Source organism: Cherax quadricarinatus, chromosome 62, assembly GCF_038502225.1.
Source record: "Cherax quadricarinatus isolate ZL_2023a chromosome 62, ASM3850222v1, whole genome shotgun sequence".
Classification (NCBI taxonomy): Eukaryota; Metazoa; Arthropoda; class Malacostraca; order Decapoda; family Parastacidae; genus Cherax; species Cherax quadricarinatus.
Window position 1 is genome coordinate 5,363,788 of NC_091353.1, and position 18,311 is coordinate 5,382,098.

The 18,311-nt window shown below is 45.1% G+C and overlaps 1 protein-coding gene across 1 annotated transcript in view; it reads right to left on the minus strand.

Moving 5' to 3' along the window:
- Positions 1 to 18,311, minus strand: part of LOC128687128 (glutamate receptor ionotropic, NMDA 2A) — a 198,942-nt gene that overhangs the window by 131,612 nt on the left and 49,019 nt on the right. Inside the window, exon 8 of the mRNA XM_070098302.1 lies at positions 6,946 to 7,055. Within this exon, the coding sequence (XP_069954403.1) occupies positions 6,946 to 7,055 (110 nt within the window). The remainder of the gene's footprint in view (positions 1 to 6,945; positions 7,056 to 18,311) is intronic.

The window sequence follows — 18,311 nt, forward strand, 5'->3', positions numbered from 1 at the left end:
TCAGGGGAGGGAGTAATAACCACCCCAGGTGAGGAAGTAATAACCACCCCAGGTGAGGAAGTAATAACCTCCCCTGGTGAGGAAGTAATAACCTCCCCAGGTGAGGAAGTAATAAACACCCCAGGTGAGGAAGTAATAAGCACCGCAGGTGAGGAAGTAATAACCTCTTCATGTGAGGGAGTAATAACCTCCCCAGGTGAGGAAGTAATAACCACCCCAGGTGAGGAAGTAATAACCTCCCCAGGTGAGGGAGTAATAACCTCCCCAGGTGAGGGAGTAATAACCTCCCCAGGTGAGGAAGTAATAACCACCCCAGGTGAGGAAGTAATAACCTCCCCAGGTGAGGGAGTAATAACCTCCCCAGGTGAGGGAGTAATAACCTCCCCAGTGAGGGAGTAATAACCTCTTCAGGTGAAAAAGTAATAACCTCCAAGGTGAGGGAGTAATAACCTCTCCAGGTGAGGGAGTAATAACCTCCCCAAGTGAGGGAGTAATAACCTCCCCAGGTGAGGAAGTAATAACCACCCCAGATGAGAGAGTAATAACCTCCCCAGATGAGAGAGTAATAACCTACCCAGGTGAGGAAGTAATAACCTCCCCATGTGAGGAAATAATAACCTCCCCAGGAGAGGGAGTAATAACCTCACCAGGTGAGGAATAACCATCCCAGGTGAGGAAGTAATAACCTCCCCAGGTGAAGGAGTAATAACCTCCCCAGGTGAGGGAGTAATAACCTCCCGAGGTGAGGGAGTAATAACAACCCCAGGTGAGGGAGTAATGACCTCCCCAGATGAGGGAGTAATAACCTCCCCAGGTGATTAAGTAATAACCACCCCAGGTGAGGAAGTAATAACCTCCCCAGGTGAGGGAGTAATAACCTCCCCAGATGCGGGAGTATTAACCTTCCTAGGTGAGGGAGTAATAAGCTCCCCAGTTGAGAGTAATAACCTCCCCATGTGAGGGAATAATAAGCTCCCCAGGTTAGGGAGTAATAACCTCACCAGGTGAGGAATAACCATCCCAGGTGAGGAAGTAATAACCTCCCCAGGTGAAGGAGTAATAACCTCCCCAGGTGAGGGAGTAATAACCTCCCGAGGTGAGGGAGTAATAACAACCCCAGGTGAGGGAGTAATGACCTCCCAGATGAGGGAGTAATAACCTCCCCAGGTGATTAAGTAATAACCACCCCAGGTGAGGAAGTAATAACCTCCCCAGGTGAGGGAGTAATAACCTCCCCAGATGAGGGAGTAATAACCTTCCTAGGTGAGGGAGTAATAACCTCCCCAGGTGAGGGAGTAATAACTTCCTCAGGTGAGGGAGTAATAATCTCCCCAGGTGAGGAAGTAATAACCTCCCCAGGTGAGGAAGTAATAACCTCCCCAGGTGAGGGAGTAATAACCTCCCCAGGAGAGGAAGTAATAACCACCCCAGGTGAGGAAGTAATAACCACCCCAGGGGAGGAAGTAATAACCTCTCCAGGTGAGATAGTAATAACCTCCCCAGGTGAGGAAGTAATTACCTCCCCAGGTGAGGCAGTAATAACCTCCCCAGGTGAGGGACTAATAACCTCCCCAGGTGAGGAAGTAATAACCACCCCGGTGAGGAAGTAATAGCCACCCCAGGTGAAGAAGTAATAACCTCCCCAGTGAGGGAGTAATAACCTCCCCAGGTGAGGGAGTAGTAACCTCCGCAGGTGAGGGAGTAATAACCTCCCCATTGAGGGAGTAATAACTTCCCCAGGTGAGGAAGTAATAACCTCCCCAGTGAGGGAGTAATAACCTCCCCAGGTGAGGGAGTAATAACCTCCTCAGGGGAGGGAGTAATAACCACCCCAGGTGAGGAAGTAATAACCACCCCAGGTGAGGAAGTAATAACCTCCCCTGGTGAGGAAGTAATAACCTCCCCAGGTGAGGAAGTAATAAACACCCCAGGTGAGGAAGTAATAAGCACCGCAGGTGAGGAAGTAATAACCTCTTCATGTGAGGGAGTAATAACCTCCCCAGGTGAGGAAGTAATAACCACCCCAGGTGAGGAAGTAATAACCTCCCCAGGTGAGGGAGTAATAACCTCCCCAGGTGAGGGAGTAATAACCTCCCCAGGTGAGGAAGTAATAACCACCCCAGGTGAGGAAGTAATAACCTCCCCAGGTGAGGGAGTAATAACCTCCCCAGGTGAGGGAGTAATAACCTCCCCAGTGAGGGAGTAATAACCTCTTCAGGTGAAAAAGTAATAACCTCCAAGGTGAGGGAGTAATAACCTCTCCAGGTGAGGGAGTAATAACCTCCCCAAGTGAGGGAGTAATAACCTCCCCTGGTGAGGAAGTAATAACCACCCCAGATGAGAGAGTAATAACCTCCCCAGATGAGAGAGTAATAACCTACCCAGGTGAGGAAGTAATAACCTCCCCAGGTGAGGAAATAATAACCTCCCCAGGTGAGGGAGTAATAACCTCACCAGGTGAGGAATAACCATCCCAGGTGAGGAAGTAATAACCTCCCCAGGTGAAGGAGTAATAACCTCCCCAGGTGAGGGAGTAATAACCTCCCGAGGTGAGGGAGTAATAACAACCCCAGGTGAGGGAGTAATGACCTCCCCAGATGAGGGAGTAATAACCTCCCCAGGTGATTAAGTAATAACCACCCCAGGTGAGGAAGTAATAACCTCCCCAGGTGAGGGAGTAATAACCTCCCCAGATGAGGGAGTAATAACCTTCCTAGGTGAGGGAGTAATAAGCTCCCCAGTTGAGAGTAATAATCTCCCCATGTGAGGGAATAATAAGCTCCCCAGGTTAGGGAGTAATAACCTCCCCAGGTGAGGAAGTAATAGCCTCCCCAGGTGAGGAAGTAATAACCACCCCAGGTGAGGAAGTAATAACCTCCCCAGGTGAGGGAGTAATAACCTCCCCAGGTGAGGAAGTAATAACCTCCCCAGGTGAGGGAGTAATAACCTCCCCAGGTGAGGAAGTAAAAACCGCCGAGGTGAGGAAGTAATAACCTCCCCAGGTAAGGGAGTAATAACCTCCCCAGGTGAGGAAGTAATAACCTCCCCAGGTGAGTGAGTAATAACCACCCCAGGTGAGGGAGTAATAACCTCCCCAGGTGAGGGAGTAATAACCTCCCAAGGTGAGGGAGTAATAACCTCCCCAGGTGAGGAAGTAATAACCTCCCCAGGTGAGGGAGTAGTAACCTCCCCAGGTGAGGAAGTAAAAACCACCCCAGGTGAGGAAGTAATAACCTCCCCAGGTGAGGGAGTAAAAACCTCCCCAGTTGAGGGAGTAATAACCTCCGCAGGTGAGGGAGTAATAACCACCCCAGGTGAGGTAGTAATAAGCTCCCCAAGTGAGGGAGTAATAACCTCCCAGGTGAGGGAGTAATAATCACCCCAGGTGAGGGAGTAATAACCTCCCCAGTTAAAGGAGTAATAACCTCCCCAGGTGAGGGAGTAATAACCACCCCAGGTGAGGGAGTAATAACCTTCCCAGGTGAGGGAGTAATAACCTCCCCTGGCGATGGAGTAATAACCTCCCTAGGTGAGGGAGTAATAAGCTCCCCAGGTGAGAGTAATAACCTCCCCATGTGAGGGGCTAATAAGCTCCCCAGGTGAGAGTAATAACCTCCCAAGGTGAGGGAGTAATAACCTCCCGAGGTGAGGGAGCAATAACCTCCCCAGGTGAGGGAGCAATAACCTCCCCAGGTGAAGGAGTAATAACCACCTCAGGTGAGGAATAACCTCCGCAGGTGAGGGAGCAATAACCTCCCCAGGTGAGAGAGCAATAATCTCCCCAGGTGAGGGAGTAATAACCACCCCAGGTAAGTGAGTAATAACCTCCCCAGGTAAGGGAGTAATAACCACCCAGGTGAGGGAGTAATAACCACCCCATGTTGGGGAGCAATAACCACCCCAGGTAAGAGAGTAATAGCCACCCTAGGTAAGAGAGTAATAACCTCCCCATGTGAGAGGGTAATAACCTCCCCAGGTGAGGGAGTAATAACCACCCCAAGTGAGGGAGTAATAACCTCCCCAGGTGAGGGAGTAATATCCTCCCCAGGTGAGGGAGTAATAAGCTCCCCAGGTGAGAGTAATAACCTCCCCATATGAGGGACTAATAAGCTCCCCAGGTGAGAGTAATAACGTCCCAAGGTGATGGAGTAATAACCTCCCGAGGTGAGAGTAATAACCTCCCCAGGTGAGGGAGCAATAACCTTTCCAAGTGAGGGAGTAATAACCACCCCAGGTGAAGAAGTAATATTCTCCCCCGGTTAGGGAGTAATAACCACCAGGTGAGGGAGCAATAACCTCCCCAGGTGAGGGAGTAATAACCACCCCAGGTGAGGAAGTAATAACCTCCCCAGGTGAGGGAGTAATAACCACCTCAGGTGAGGGAGTAATAACCTCCCGAGGTGAGTAATAATCTCCCCAGGTGAGGGAGCAATAACCTCCCCAGGTGAGGGAGCAATAACCTCCCCAGGTGAGGGAGCAATAACCTCCCCAGGTGAGGGAGCAATAACCTCCCCAGGTGAGGGAGTAATAACCACCCCAGGTGAAGAAGTAATAACCTCCCCAGTTGAGGGAGTAATAACCACCCCAGGTGAGGAAGCAATAACCTCCCCAGGTGAGGGAGTAATAACCACCCCAGGTGAGGAAGTAATAACCTCCCCAGGTGAGGGAGTAATAACCACCTCAGGTGAAGGAGTAATAACCTCCCCAGGTGAGGGAGTAATAACCACCCCAGGTGAGGGAGTAATAACCACCCCAGGTGAAGAAGCAATAACCTCCCCAGTTGAGGGAGTAATAACCACCCCAGGTGAGGAAGCAATAACCTCCCTAGGTGAGGGAGTAATAACCACCCCAGGTGAGGAAGTAATAACCTCCCCAGGTGAGGGAGTAATAACCACCTCAGGTGAAGGAGTAATAACCTCCCCAGGTGAGGGAGTAATAATCTCCCCAGGTGAGGGAGTAATAACCTCCCCAGGTGAGGGAGTAATAATCTCCCCAGGTGAGGGAGTAATAACCACTTCAGGTAAAGGAGTAATAACCTCCCAGGTGAGAGAGTAATAACCACCCCAAGTGAGGGAGTAATAACTTCCCCAGGTGAGGGAGTAATATCCTCCCCAGGTGAGTGAGTAATAACCTCCCCAGGTGAGAGTAATAACTTCCCCAGGTGAGAGTAATAACCTCCCCAGGTGAGGGAGTAATAACCACCGCAGGTGAGGGAGTAATAACCACCCCAAGTGAGAGAGTAATAACCTCCCCAGGTGAGAGACTAATAACGTTCCCAGGTGAGGGAGTAATAACCTCCCCAGGTGAGAGACCAATAACCTTCCCAGGCGAGAGAATAATAAGCCCTCCAGGTGAGGGAGTAATAACCTCCCCAGGTGAGAGACTAATAACCTCCCCAGGTGAGGGAGTAATAACCTCCCCAGGTGAGGGAGTAATAAGCTCCCCAGGTGAGGGAGTAATAACCTCCCCAGGTGAGAGAGTAAGAACCTCCCCAGGTGAGAGACTAATAACCTCCCCAGGTGAGGGAGTAATAACCTCCCCAGGTGAGAGAGTAATAACCTCCCCAGGTGAGAGAGTAATAACCTCCCCAGGTGAGAGAGTAATAACCTCCCCAGGTGAGGGAGTAATAACCTCCCCAGGTGAGAGAGTAATAACCTCCCCAGGTGAGGGAGTAATAACCTCCCCAGGTGAGGGAGTAATAACCTCCCCAGGTGAGAGAGTAATAACCTCCCCAGGTGAGAGAGTAATAACCTCCCCAGGTGAGGGAGTAATAACCTCCCCAGGTGAGGGAGTAATAACCTCCCCAGGTGAGAGAGTAATAACCTCCCCAGGTGAGGGAGTAATAACCTCCCCAGGTGAGAGACTAATAACCTCCCCAGGTGAGGGAGTAAGAACCTCCCCAGGTGAGAGACTAATAACCTCCCCAGGTGAGGGAGTAATAACCTCCCCAGGTGAGGGAGTAATAACCTCCCCAGGTGAGAGAGTAATAACCTCCCTAGGTGAGAGAGTAAGAACCTCCCCAGGTGAGAGAGTAATAACCTCCCCAGGTGAGGGAGTAATAACCTCCCCAGGTGAGAGAGTAAGAACCTCCCCAGGTGAGGGAGTAATAACCTCCCCAGGTGAGGGAGTAATAACCTCCCCAGGTGAGAGAGTAAGAACCTCCCCAGGTGAGGGAGTAATAACCTCCCCAGGTGAGGGAGTAATAACCTCCCCAGGTGAGGGAGTAATAACCTCCCCAGGTGAGGGAATAACCTCCCAGTAATAACCTCCCCAGGTGAGAGTAAGAACCTCCCCAGGTGAGAGACTAATAACCCCAAGGTCCCCCCAGGTGAGGGAGTAATAACCTCCCCAGGTGAGAGAGTAATAACCTCCCCAGGTGAGAGAGTAATAACCTCCCCAGGTGAGGGAGGGAGTAATAACCTCCCCAGGTGAGAGAGTAAGAGCCTCCCCAGGTGAAGGAGTAATAACCTCCCCAGGTGAGGGAGTAGGGAGTAACTTCCTCCCCAAGGTGAGGGAGAGTAATAACCTCCCCAGGTGAGAGAGTAGGGAGTAATAACCACCCCAGGTGAGAGAGTAACCTCCCCAGGTGAGGGAGTAATACCTCCCCCCAGGTGAGGGAGTAATAACCTCCCCAGGTGAGAGAGTAATAACCTCCCCAGGTGAGGGAGTAATAACCTCCCCAGGTGAGGGAGTAATAACCACCCCAGGTGAGAGAGTAATAACCTCCCCAGGTGAGGGAGTAATAACCTCCCCAGGTGAGGGAGTAATAACCACCCCAGGTGAGAGAGTAATAACCTCCCCAGGTGAGGGAGTAATAACCTCCCCAGGTGAGGGAGTAATAACCTGCCCAGGTGAGAGAGTAATAACCTGCCCAGGTGAGAGAGTAATAACCTACCCAGGTGAGAGAGTAATAACCTACCCAGGTGAGAGAGTAAGGGATCTCACCTTCATGTTGTAGCCTCCAGGACTCAGCCACTCAAAGAGGAACACAGTAAGTGCTGCCACCTGGATGGCCACGAACGCCACTAACATCCACGACGCTGTGTCGAATGGTTCTGCAAGAGAGAGAAGGAACGTGTAAGGAGGGAAGGAAGGAAGGAAGGAAGGAAGGAAGGAAGGAAGAGCAAGAGCAAGGGAATGAAGGAACGATGACACATACAGGAGAGATGAATACAAAAAGAGTTCCCTGAGAGAGAGAGAGATTACGGGGTGAAACAATCTTGATAAAGCTCTACAGTGAGTGAAACATGGCGTGATAAAGCTCTACAGTGAGTGAAACATGGCGAGATAAAGCTCTACACTGAGTGAAACATGGCGTGATAAAGCTCTACAATGAGTGAAACATGACGTGATAAAGCTCTACACTGAGTGAAACATGGCGTGATAAAGCTCTACATTAAGTGAAACATGGCATGATAAAGCTCTACACTGAGTGAAACATGGCGTGATAAAGCTCTACAATAAGTGAAACACGACGTGATAAAGCTCTACAATGAGTGAAACACGACGTGATAAAGCTCTACACTGAGTGAAACATGGCGTGATAAAGCTCTACAATAAGTGAAACACGACGTGATAAAGCTCTATAATGAGTGAAACACGACGTGATAAAGCTCTACAATGAGTGAAACACGACGTGATAAAGCTCTACACTGAGTGAAACACGACGTGATAAAGCTCTACACTGAGTGAAACACGACGTGATAAAGCTCTACAATAAGTGAAACACGACGTGATAAAGCTCTACAATAAGTGAAACACGACGTGATAAAGCTCTACAATAAGTGAAACACGAAGTGATAAAGCTCTACAATGAGTGAAACACGACGTGATAAAGCTCTACACTGAGTGAAACATGGCGTGATAAAGCTCTACAATAAGTGAAACACGTCGTGATAAAGGTCTACAATAAGTGAAACACGACGTGATAAAGCTCTACAATAAGTGAAACACGAAGTGATAAAGCTCTACACTGAGTGAAACATGGCGTGATAAAGCTCTACAATAAGTGAAACACGACGTGATAAAGCTCTACAATAAGTGAAACACGACGTGATAAAGCTCTACAATAAGTGAAACACGACGTGATAAAGCTCTACAATAAGTGAAACACGACGTGATAAAGGTCTACAATAAGTGAAACACGACGTGATAAAGCTCTACAATAAGTGAAACACGACGTGATAAAGGTCTACAATAAGTGAAACACGACGTGATAAAGCTCTACAATAAGTGAAACACGACGTGATAAAGCTCTACACTAAGTGAAACACGACGTGACAAAGCTCCACAATAAGTGAAACACGACGTGATAAAGCTCTACAATAAGTGAAACACGAGGTGATAAAGCTCCACAATAAGTGAAACACGACGTGATAAAGCTCTACAATAAGTGAAACACGACGTTATAAAGCTCCACAATAAGTGAAACACGACGTGATAAAGCTCTACAATAAGTGAAACACGACGTTATAAAGCTCCACAATAAGTGAAACACGACGTGATAAAGCTCTACAATAAGTGAAACACGACGTGATAAAGCTCTACAATAAGTGAAACACGACGTGATAAAGCTCTACAATAAGTGAAACACGACGTGATAAAGCTCTACAATAAGTGAAACACGACGTGATAAAGCTCTACAGTAAGTGAAACACGACGTGATAAAGCTCTACAATAAGTGAAACACGACGTGATAAAGCTCTACAATAAGTGAAACACGACGTGATAAAGCTCCACAATAAGTGAAACACGACGTGATAAAGCTCTACAATAAGTGAAACACGACGTGATAAAGCTCTACACTAAGTGAAACACGACGTGACAAAGCTCCACAATAAGTGAAACACGACGTTATAAAGCTCCACAGTAAGTGAAACACGACGTTATAAAGCTCCACAATAAGTGAAACACGACGTTATAAAGCTCCACAATAAGTGAAACACGACGTTATAAGGAACATCGACAAACAGGAAAATACGGAAGGGAAAAAAACGCATATCGTTAGCTTTTAAATAACGCAAATGGAATTTAAATGACCCTGACCCGCGAGTCTTAAGGCAGAGAGAGAGAGAGAGAGAGAGAGAGAGAGAGAGAGAGAGAGAGAGAGAGAGAGAGAGAGAGAGAGAGAGAGAGAGAGAGTCAGGATGGAGAAGTGTACAGATGTCTTCCTACACGAATGCTCCTTCGTTGTAAACAAAGTAATTCGTCAGAGTGCTGGGTACAGGGAGGGAGGGAGGGTGGGAGGGTTTGTAGGAGGGAGGGTTGGTGGGAAGGAGGGAGGGTGGGAGGGAGGGAGGGAGGGAGAGAGGGGGGAGGGAGGGAGGGAGGGAGGGTTGGCGGGAGGGAGGGTTGGTGGGAGGGAGGGTTGGTGGGAGGGAGGGAGGGAGGGAGGGAGGGTGGGAGGGTGAGTGGGTGGGAGGGAGGGAGGGAGGGAGGGAGGGTTGGTGGGAGGGTGGGAGGGAGGGAGGGTGGGAGGGTGGGAGGGAGGGAGGGAGGGAGGGAGGGAGGGAGGGAGGGAGGGTTGGTGGGAGGGTGGGAGGGAGGGAGGGAGGAGGGAACGTGGGAGGGTGGGAGGGAGGGTGGGAGAGTGGGTGGGAGGGAGGGAGGGAGGGAGGGATGGGTGGATGAAGAGAGGGAGGGAGGGAGATGGAGGAAGGGATAGATGGAGTGAAGGAGAAACAGGAGGGAGGGAAACACACACACACACACACACACACAAATACCAGGGGCTGGAGCTGAATCTCGACCACTGCAACCACAATTAGGTGAGTACACACACACACACATGCACGAACACACACACACACACACACACACACACACACACACACACACACACACACACACACACACACACACACACACACACACATACATTGCAGTGATGTATTACCCACCACAGAACTGCAGGAGGCCAAGAGAGGAATATGAAGAGAGCAACAGAGCAATGGTGGACACACTTACTGAGGTGGCAAGAAGAGCTCACTCGAGCAGAGCAAAGTTGCTAGTAATGGGTGATTTCAATCACAGGGAGATTGACTGGGAAAACCTGGAGCCACATGGGGGTCCCGAAACATGGAGAGCCAGGATGTTGGACGTGGTGCTGGAAAACCTCATACACCAACATGTTAAGGACACTGCCAGAGTGAGAGGGGAGGACGAACCAGCAAGATTGGACCTTGTGTTCACCCTGGGCAGTTCAGGCATTGAGGACATCAAGTATGAGAGTCCCCTAGGAGCTAGCGACCACGTGGTTCTGTGCTTTGAATATATAGTAGAGTTGCAAGTGGAGAGAGTAACAGGAGTTGAATGGGAAAAGCCTGACTATAAAAGAGGGGACTACATAGGGTTGAGGAACTTCCTGCAGGAGGTTCCGTGGGACAGAGAACTGGCAGGAAAGCCAGTAAATGAAATGATGGAATTTGTAACAACAAAATGCAAGGAGGCAGTGGAACGTTTTATTCCCAAGGGCAACAGAAACACTGGGAAGACCAGAACGAGCCCCTGGTTTCCCGACGGTGTAAAGGGGCAAAAACTAAGTGCAATAGAGAATGGAAAAAGTACAGAAGGCAGAGAACAATGAAAATAGGGAGATTAGTCGCAGAGCCAGAAATGAGTATGCACAGGTAAGGAGGGAGGCCCAGCGACAGTATGAAAATAACATAGCATCGAAAGTCAAGACTGACCTGAAACTGTTGTATAGCCACATCAGGAGGAAGACAACAGACAAAGACCAGGTGATCAGACTGAGGACAGAAGGTGGAGAACTCACAAGAAATGATCAGGAGGTATGTGAGGAGCTAAACAGGATATTTAAGGAAGTTTTTACAGTAGAGACAGGAAGGGCTGTGGGAAGACAGCACAGAAGGGAACATCAAGAGGGAATATACCAACAAATGTTGGATGACAAGGAGGAGGTGCAGAAGCTGCTAAGTGACCTTGATACCTCAAAGGCGATGGGACTGGACAACATCTCCCCGTGGGCCCTTAGAGAAGGAGCAGAGATGCTGTGCGTGCCCCTAACCACAGTCTTCAACACATCCCTTGAAACTGGGCAACTACCTGAGATATGGACGACAGCAAATGTAGTCCCCATATTTAAGAAAGGAGGCAGAAACGAGGCACTAAACTACAGTCCTGTGTCTCTGACGTGTATAGTATGCAAAGTCATGGAGAAGATTATCAGCAGGAAAGTGGTGGAACACCTGGAACAGAACAAGATTATAAATGAAAACCAGCATGGATTCATGAAAGGCAAATCCTTTCACAAACCTTCTGGAGTTTTATGACAAGGTAACAGAAGTAAGACACGAGAGAGAGGGGTGGGTTGATTGCATTTTCCTGGACTGAAGGAAGGCCTTTGACACAGTTCCTCACAAGAGATTAGTGCAAAAGCTGGAGGATCAGGCGCATATAACAGGGAGGGCACCGCAGTGGATCAGTGAATACCTGACAGGGAGGCAACAACGAGTCATGGTATGTGAAGAGGTATCACAGTGGGCGCCTGTGACGAGCGGGGTCCCACAGAGGTCAGTTCTAGGATCAGTGCTATTTTTGATATATGCGAACGACATGATGGAAGGAATAGACTCTGAAGTGTCCCTATTCGCAGATGATGTAAAGCTGATGAGAAGAATTAAATCGGATGAGGATGAGGCAGGACTGCAAAGAGACCTGGACAGGCTGGACACGTGGCCCAAGAAACTGGCTTCTCGAATTCAACCCTGCCAAATGCAAAGTCATGAAGATTGGGGAGGGGCAAAGAAGACCGCAGACAGAGTATAGGCTAGGTGGACAAAGACTACAAACCTCACTCAGGGAGAAAGACCTTGGGGTGACCATAACACCGAGCACATCACCGGAGGCACACATCAACCAAATAACCGCTGCAGCATACGGGCGCCTGGCAAACCTGAGAATAGCGTTCCGATACCTTAATAAGGAATCGTTCAAGACACTGTACACTGTGTATGTTAGGCCCATACTGGAGTATGCAGCACCAGTCTGGAACCCACACCAGGTCAAGCACGTCAAGAAATAAGAGAAAGTACATAGGTTTGCAACAAGGCTAGTTCCAGAGCTCAGGGTAATGTCGTACGAGGAAAGGTTGAGGGAAATCGGACTGACGAGACACTGGAGGACAGACGGGTCAGGGGAGACATGATAACGACATACAAGATACTGCGGGGAACAGACAAGGTGGACAGAGACAGGATGTTCCAGAGATGGGACACAGAAACAAGGGGTCACAATTGGAAGCTGAAGAATCAGACGAGTCACAGGGACGTTAGGAAGTATTTCTTTAGTCATAGAGTCGTCAGGAAGTGGAATAGCCTAGCAAGTGAAGTAGTGGAGGCAGGAACCATTCATAGTTTTAAGAAGAGGTATGACAAAGCTCAGGAAGCAGAGAGGGAGAGGACCTAGTAGCGATCAGTGAAGAGGCGGGGCCAGGAGCTGAGTCTCGACCCCTGCAACCACAATTAGGTGAGTACAATTAGGTGAGTACACACACACACACCTGACACAGACACTGAGCACATCTGAAGCGCACATCAACCAGATAAGGAATCTGTTTGGAACCCACACCTAGCCAAGCACGTCAAGAAATTAGAGAAAGTGCAAAGGTTTGCAACAAGGTTAGTTCCACAGCTCAGGGAAATGTCCTACGAAGAAAGGTTGAGGGAACTCTGCTTGACGACACTAGAGGACAGGAGGGTCAGGGGAGACATAATAACAACACATAAAATACTGCGAGGAATAGACAAGGTGGACAGAGACAGGATGTTCCAGAGATGGGACGCAGAAACAAGAGGTCACAATTGGAAGTTGAAGACTCAGATGAATCAAAGTGATGTTAGGAAGTATTTCTTTAGTCATAGAGATGTCAGGAAGTGGAATAATCTGGCTAGTGACGTAGTGGAGGCAGGAACCATACATAGTTTTAAGACGAGGTATGATAAAGCTCATAGAGCAGGGAGAGTGGACACAGTAGCGATCAGTGAACAGGCGGGGCCAGGAGCTATGACTCAACCTCTGCAACCACATACAGTTGAGTACACACACACACACACACACACACACACACACACACACACACACACACACACACACACACACACACACACACACTTAATTACCTACGTCAAAGCACTCTGAGGTTAAATTAAGCAATTAGGAACAGCTCTCAGGGGAATAACACCCTTAATGACATTTTTTATCTGTCGTGCTGGAGGGTAGACAGGTAGTGTCACCTAGTGTTAGTGTCACCTAGTGTCACTTAGTGTAACTATCACACAGTGGCTCCTCACCTCCAGGGGTCCTAAGTACCTGTCAACACCTGCAGGTAACTACATTACCCGTCAACACCTGTAGGGTTCTGATTACCTGTCAACACCTGCAGGTACCTAAATTACCTGTCAACACCTGCAGGTACCTAAATTACCTGTCAACACCTGCAGGTACCTAAATTACCTGTCAACACCTGCAGGTACCTAAATTACCTGTAAACACCTGTAGGGTCTTAATTACCTGTCAACACCTGTAGGGTCTTAATTACCTGTCAACACCTGTAGGGTCTTAATTACCTGTCAACGTCTGTACAAATATATAGAATATATCAATATGTCATAAGATAATTTAACAGAAACGAGATAGATAGATAGATAGATAGATAGATAGCTAGAGAGAGAGAGAGAGAGAGAGAGAGAGATAGAGAGAGAGATAGATAGATAGATAGAGAGAGAGAGAGAGAGAGAGAGAGAGAGAGAGAGAGAGAGAGAGAGAGAGAGAGAGAGAGAGAGAGAGAGAGAGAGAGAGAGAGAGAGAGCAAACATGTTAACAACACGAAAGCAGTCAACCTGCTCCAGGTTTTCTTTTTTTTTAGCAGTGAAATGTAAACAAAGACTAGTGACGTCACGAGAGTTGCCATCAAGGTGTCTTCTATTTTTCTCCTCTTACAGCTGCCACTGTCTTACCTCAGATATATATATATATATATATATATATATATATATATATATATATATATATATATATATATATATATATATATATATATATATATATATATGCAGTAAGATCACAGTAAACTGGTGATCTTAGAATATGCAGAATAACCACTGTGAAAGAATAGTGAAATTCCAAGCGCTTTCGTGATTACTCACATTATCAAGGAACAATAAAAGTAATGCATCAAAGGAAGGCATATAAAGGGTCTAGACCACACCTCACTATCACATCCCCCAACAAAGCAACACCTGATGCGTGACGGCACGCGACTCATAATGTCTTGCCGAATAGGTAAAACTTGCAATTTTGGCTTAAATAGCAACGCTTGTGGAGAACTGGTTAGATTAGTACACTTTCCTGCATTAAAAACATAAGCCAAGAGTTACTATCTTTTAACAGCATGATTTCCAGCAGCCTCTCCCTGGAAAGCACTTTGAGGTGCTGTCTCAGTATCCACAGTGGCTGTTGATTAAGCGAGTTATTCATATAATTTACCCCAAAGGAGTGTATATCCAGCATTTTAATATCATTTATAATGCACAGTGGCACTGGGTTTTGGGTGAATCACCCACACGTCACGGGATCTATTGGTAACTGATGTGGGTATGGCTGGACTTACCTGGGTATTGTAACTGACTCAATTTCTCCTAGTTTGTTGTAGGGGAGATGTGACCCTGGTATTGTTGTCTTGAGTAGGCTGCTAGAGATGCGTAGTTATATTGTCCTCGTTGATAGGGAGTCACTTTGGTCAGTCGTTACACAATAGGGTGATATCCTGTCGCTCTGTTCATAACACCTGAATGCGCTTCGCTTTACGGCGCTTCGCTAATACGGACATTTCAGATTATTACCAAAATTCGTTTATACGGCTCGCTCATTCGCTATTACGGCATTCAAGTGTCATTCGTTTTTTTTTTTACATCCTCCGTGAGCTCCGCATCTCTCGATTATGTCTACCACAACACATACTTTACACTTTATGGTGATTTGTGACGTGTTCACGCTCTGATATCTGAATTCAACCTAGCTTGTCGCCCTGCCCAACGCCCACCAGTTCACCCTCCACACAGAACTGCTGAGTTCAGCTTTATATCTCTTCCTTACTACACAATGCAACAAGGAATAACACAACAAGATCATTTCCTTCTTGTTTAGCTGTAAATAGAAGCCATCATAGCTTCAACTTGCAATTTCCTTGCTATGGAGAGAGAGTAATTATTCTCGTTTAACCTCGTTGTTTAGTTGATCAGGAACTCTAGCAAGGAGAGGAAGGCACCTAGTGATGCTATTGTACATACGTACCTGTGTTCCTCATAAAACTGTCATCAAGGCAGTGTCCACTAGCCCCTTCCAAAAGGACTAAGTCCCTTAGAAGGCTGAGGGGAACTGATGGGGCTGAGAGATACCCCCTTTAGTGGAAAATTTTTTCCTCACAACGTTCTTCTTGCCGAATAAGGCAAGAGAAAATTTGTGTATGCAATAATTTCGCAAAAATCATTCTGAACCTAACAAAAAAAATATATTTCATTGTGTTTGTTTATTTTTAAATTAATGTAAACTTATCTAAAATATATTTAGTTAGATTAAGTCAAATTAAATTGCGCTTGTTATAATAAGGTTAGGTAAGTTTTTGGTACAAAATTATTAAATTTTACATTAACATAAATGAAAAAAATGTATGTTTAAACGTATAAGAGAAAATTTAAGAAAGGACTTAATTTTAAATGAGTTCTTGCTAACTGACCAATTTTACCTATTCGGCATGACACACACACACACACACACACACACACACACACACACACACACACACACACACATACACACACACACACACACACACATACATACATATACTATATATATATATATATATAGTATATATATATATATATATATATATATATATATATATATATATATATATATATATATATATATATATATATATATATATATATATATAGTATACTATATATATATATATATATATATATATATATATATATATATACTATATATATACATATGTAATAAGATTACAGTAAACAGGTGATTTCAGAATATGCAAAACAACCACTGTGAAAGAATAATGAAATTCCAAGCGCATTCGTGACTACTCACATTATCAAGGAACAATAAAAGTAATACATCAAGGAAGGGCATCAAGGAAGGCATATAAAGGGTCTACTTCCTTGTTTAAGAAAGTTCCAGTTGATGATTTATTAAGTTTCTTATCTGAAGAACTTGTTACTCACAATTTACCATTGCCAGTTCCTACTATTATTAAACTTACTAAACTTGGCATTGCTGATGCAAAATTTATATTTAATGATAAGATTTTATGTACTCAGAAGTTTGGTATGGCAATGGGAAATCCTCTTTCACCTGTTCTAAGTAACCTATACATGGAATTTTTTTTTAACAAGGTTGCTTACCACAATCCTCCCTAACAGAGCTAAATGGTTCAGATAGGTTGATGATATTTTGTGTCTTATGCCCAAAAATGTAGATATACACCATTTCCTTGGTAAATTAAATAGCTTATCCCATTCTATAAACTTTACTGTTGAGTTTGAGGAAAATAACTCATTGCCTTTTCTAGATGTTTTAATTATTAAAGGTAATAATGACTTCAAATTTAAAATTTACAGAAAACCTACAAATAACTGTTCCTATGTCCACTATTATTCTTCCCATCAAGATAGAGTTAAACTGTCTGTTTTCTCATCAATGTTTTCGAGAGTTTTACGAATTTGTAGTCCTGAGTTCATAGATGAAGAAATATCCAAAATTTATGAAATAGCTAATGATTTAAAATACTCAAGAAACGTAATTGATAAATCTTTTAAAATTGCCAGAAATACTTTTTACAATCCAAAAAGGGACAACCAACCTTATTCAACTAAAAATATGTTGGTTCTCCCTTACCATGAAAACTTGGTTGATGTGCCTTCTCTTCTTAAGATTTTTAATATTAAAGTTGTATTCAAAAATCTTGATACAGTAAAAAAACTTTTGATAAAGAATTCCCCCCAAAATGCTGATGGATGTGTCTATAAGATTCCTTGTAAAATTTGCGATAAAGTTTATTACGGTCAAACTGGTAAAAATCTCGAACTAAGATTAAAACAACATAAATATAGCATTAGAACTGGACAAGATTCCAATGCTATTTTTATTCATGTAAGAGATTTTAACCATCCAATTGATTTTCAAAAAGTTGAGAAAGTAGTATCAAGCAAGTCCATGGTCGACAGGAATATAATTGAATCTTGTTTCATAAAAAGCAGTTTTGACAATAATATGAATATTTCCTTTGGTTTATATAAATTTGATCCATTTATAATTAATAGAATTTGGGAAGAATTTAATAATATATTGGACAAATAATAAATTTTAAAATTCCTAATTCTTGGGCAGAATAGTTTGTTGGTGGGTTGTGTGAAGGACCTGTCTAGTTGGGCCAGCGGGCCTGCTGCAGTGTTCCCTTTCTTATGAGTCGCGCGTCAGCTGTTGCTTTGTTGTGGGATGTGATAGTGAGGTGTGAGCTAGACCCTTTATATGCCTTCCTTTGATGCATTACTTTTATTGTTCCTTGATAATGTGAGTAGTTCCCATAGGCTCAGAGACCCTTGGCTCATGGGGAAAGAATGCATCTAAATTCCTTAAGGAGCTGGGAAAAAGACTCATCAGGGTAACTAGGGATCCCAGGGCAGCTAGTTTTCTGGTCCAGCGGCTCAATGCGGCTGTTCAAAGGGGTAATGCATGCTGCATTTTGGGCACACGCCCCAGCTCTGAGGAGCTGGATGAGATTTTCGCCTTATAATCGGTGATACACACGTAACAACATTTACCGTATATGCCACCTTTATATCAACAATGTATCTCTTAAATCTTCTGTACTATATTATGTTGGTAAAAAAAAAATATGAAAAGATGGGGTGGTAGGGGAAGTGGAATATTCAAACGGCTTCAGGAAGAAATCCAAATATTCTTCCTTGAAGCCTTTTTATCCACTTCTCCGAGGCTGTGGGTCCCACAATTTACACCAGAGGTGGACCCCATCATATATATATATATATATATATATATATATATATATATATATATATATATATATAATACTAGTAATACTTATAGTAGTTTTAATAGTAATATAAATCATAATAATAATAATAATAATAATAATAATAATAATAATAATAATGGTAAGGAGAGAAAGAGAGTTACGGAAGAGCTAAGAGAGAGCATTACCAAGACCTGAGAGAGAGAGAGAGAGAGAGAGAGAGAGAGAGAGA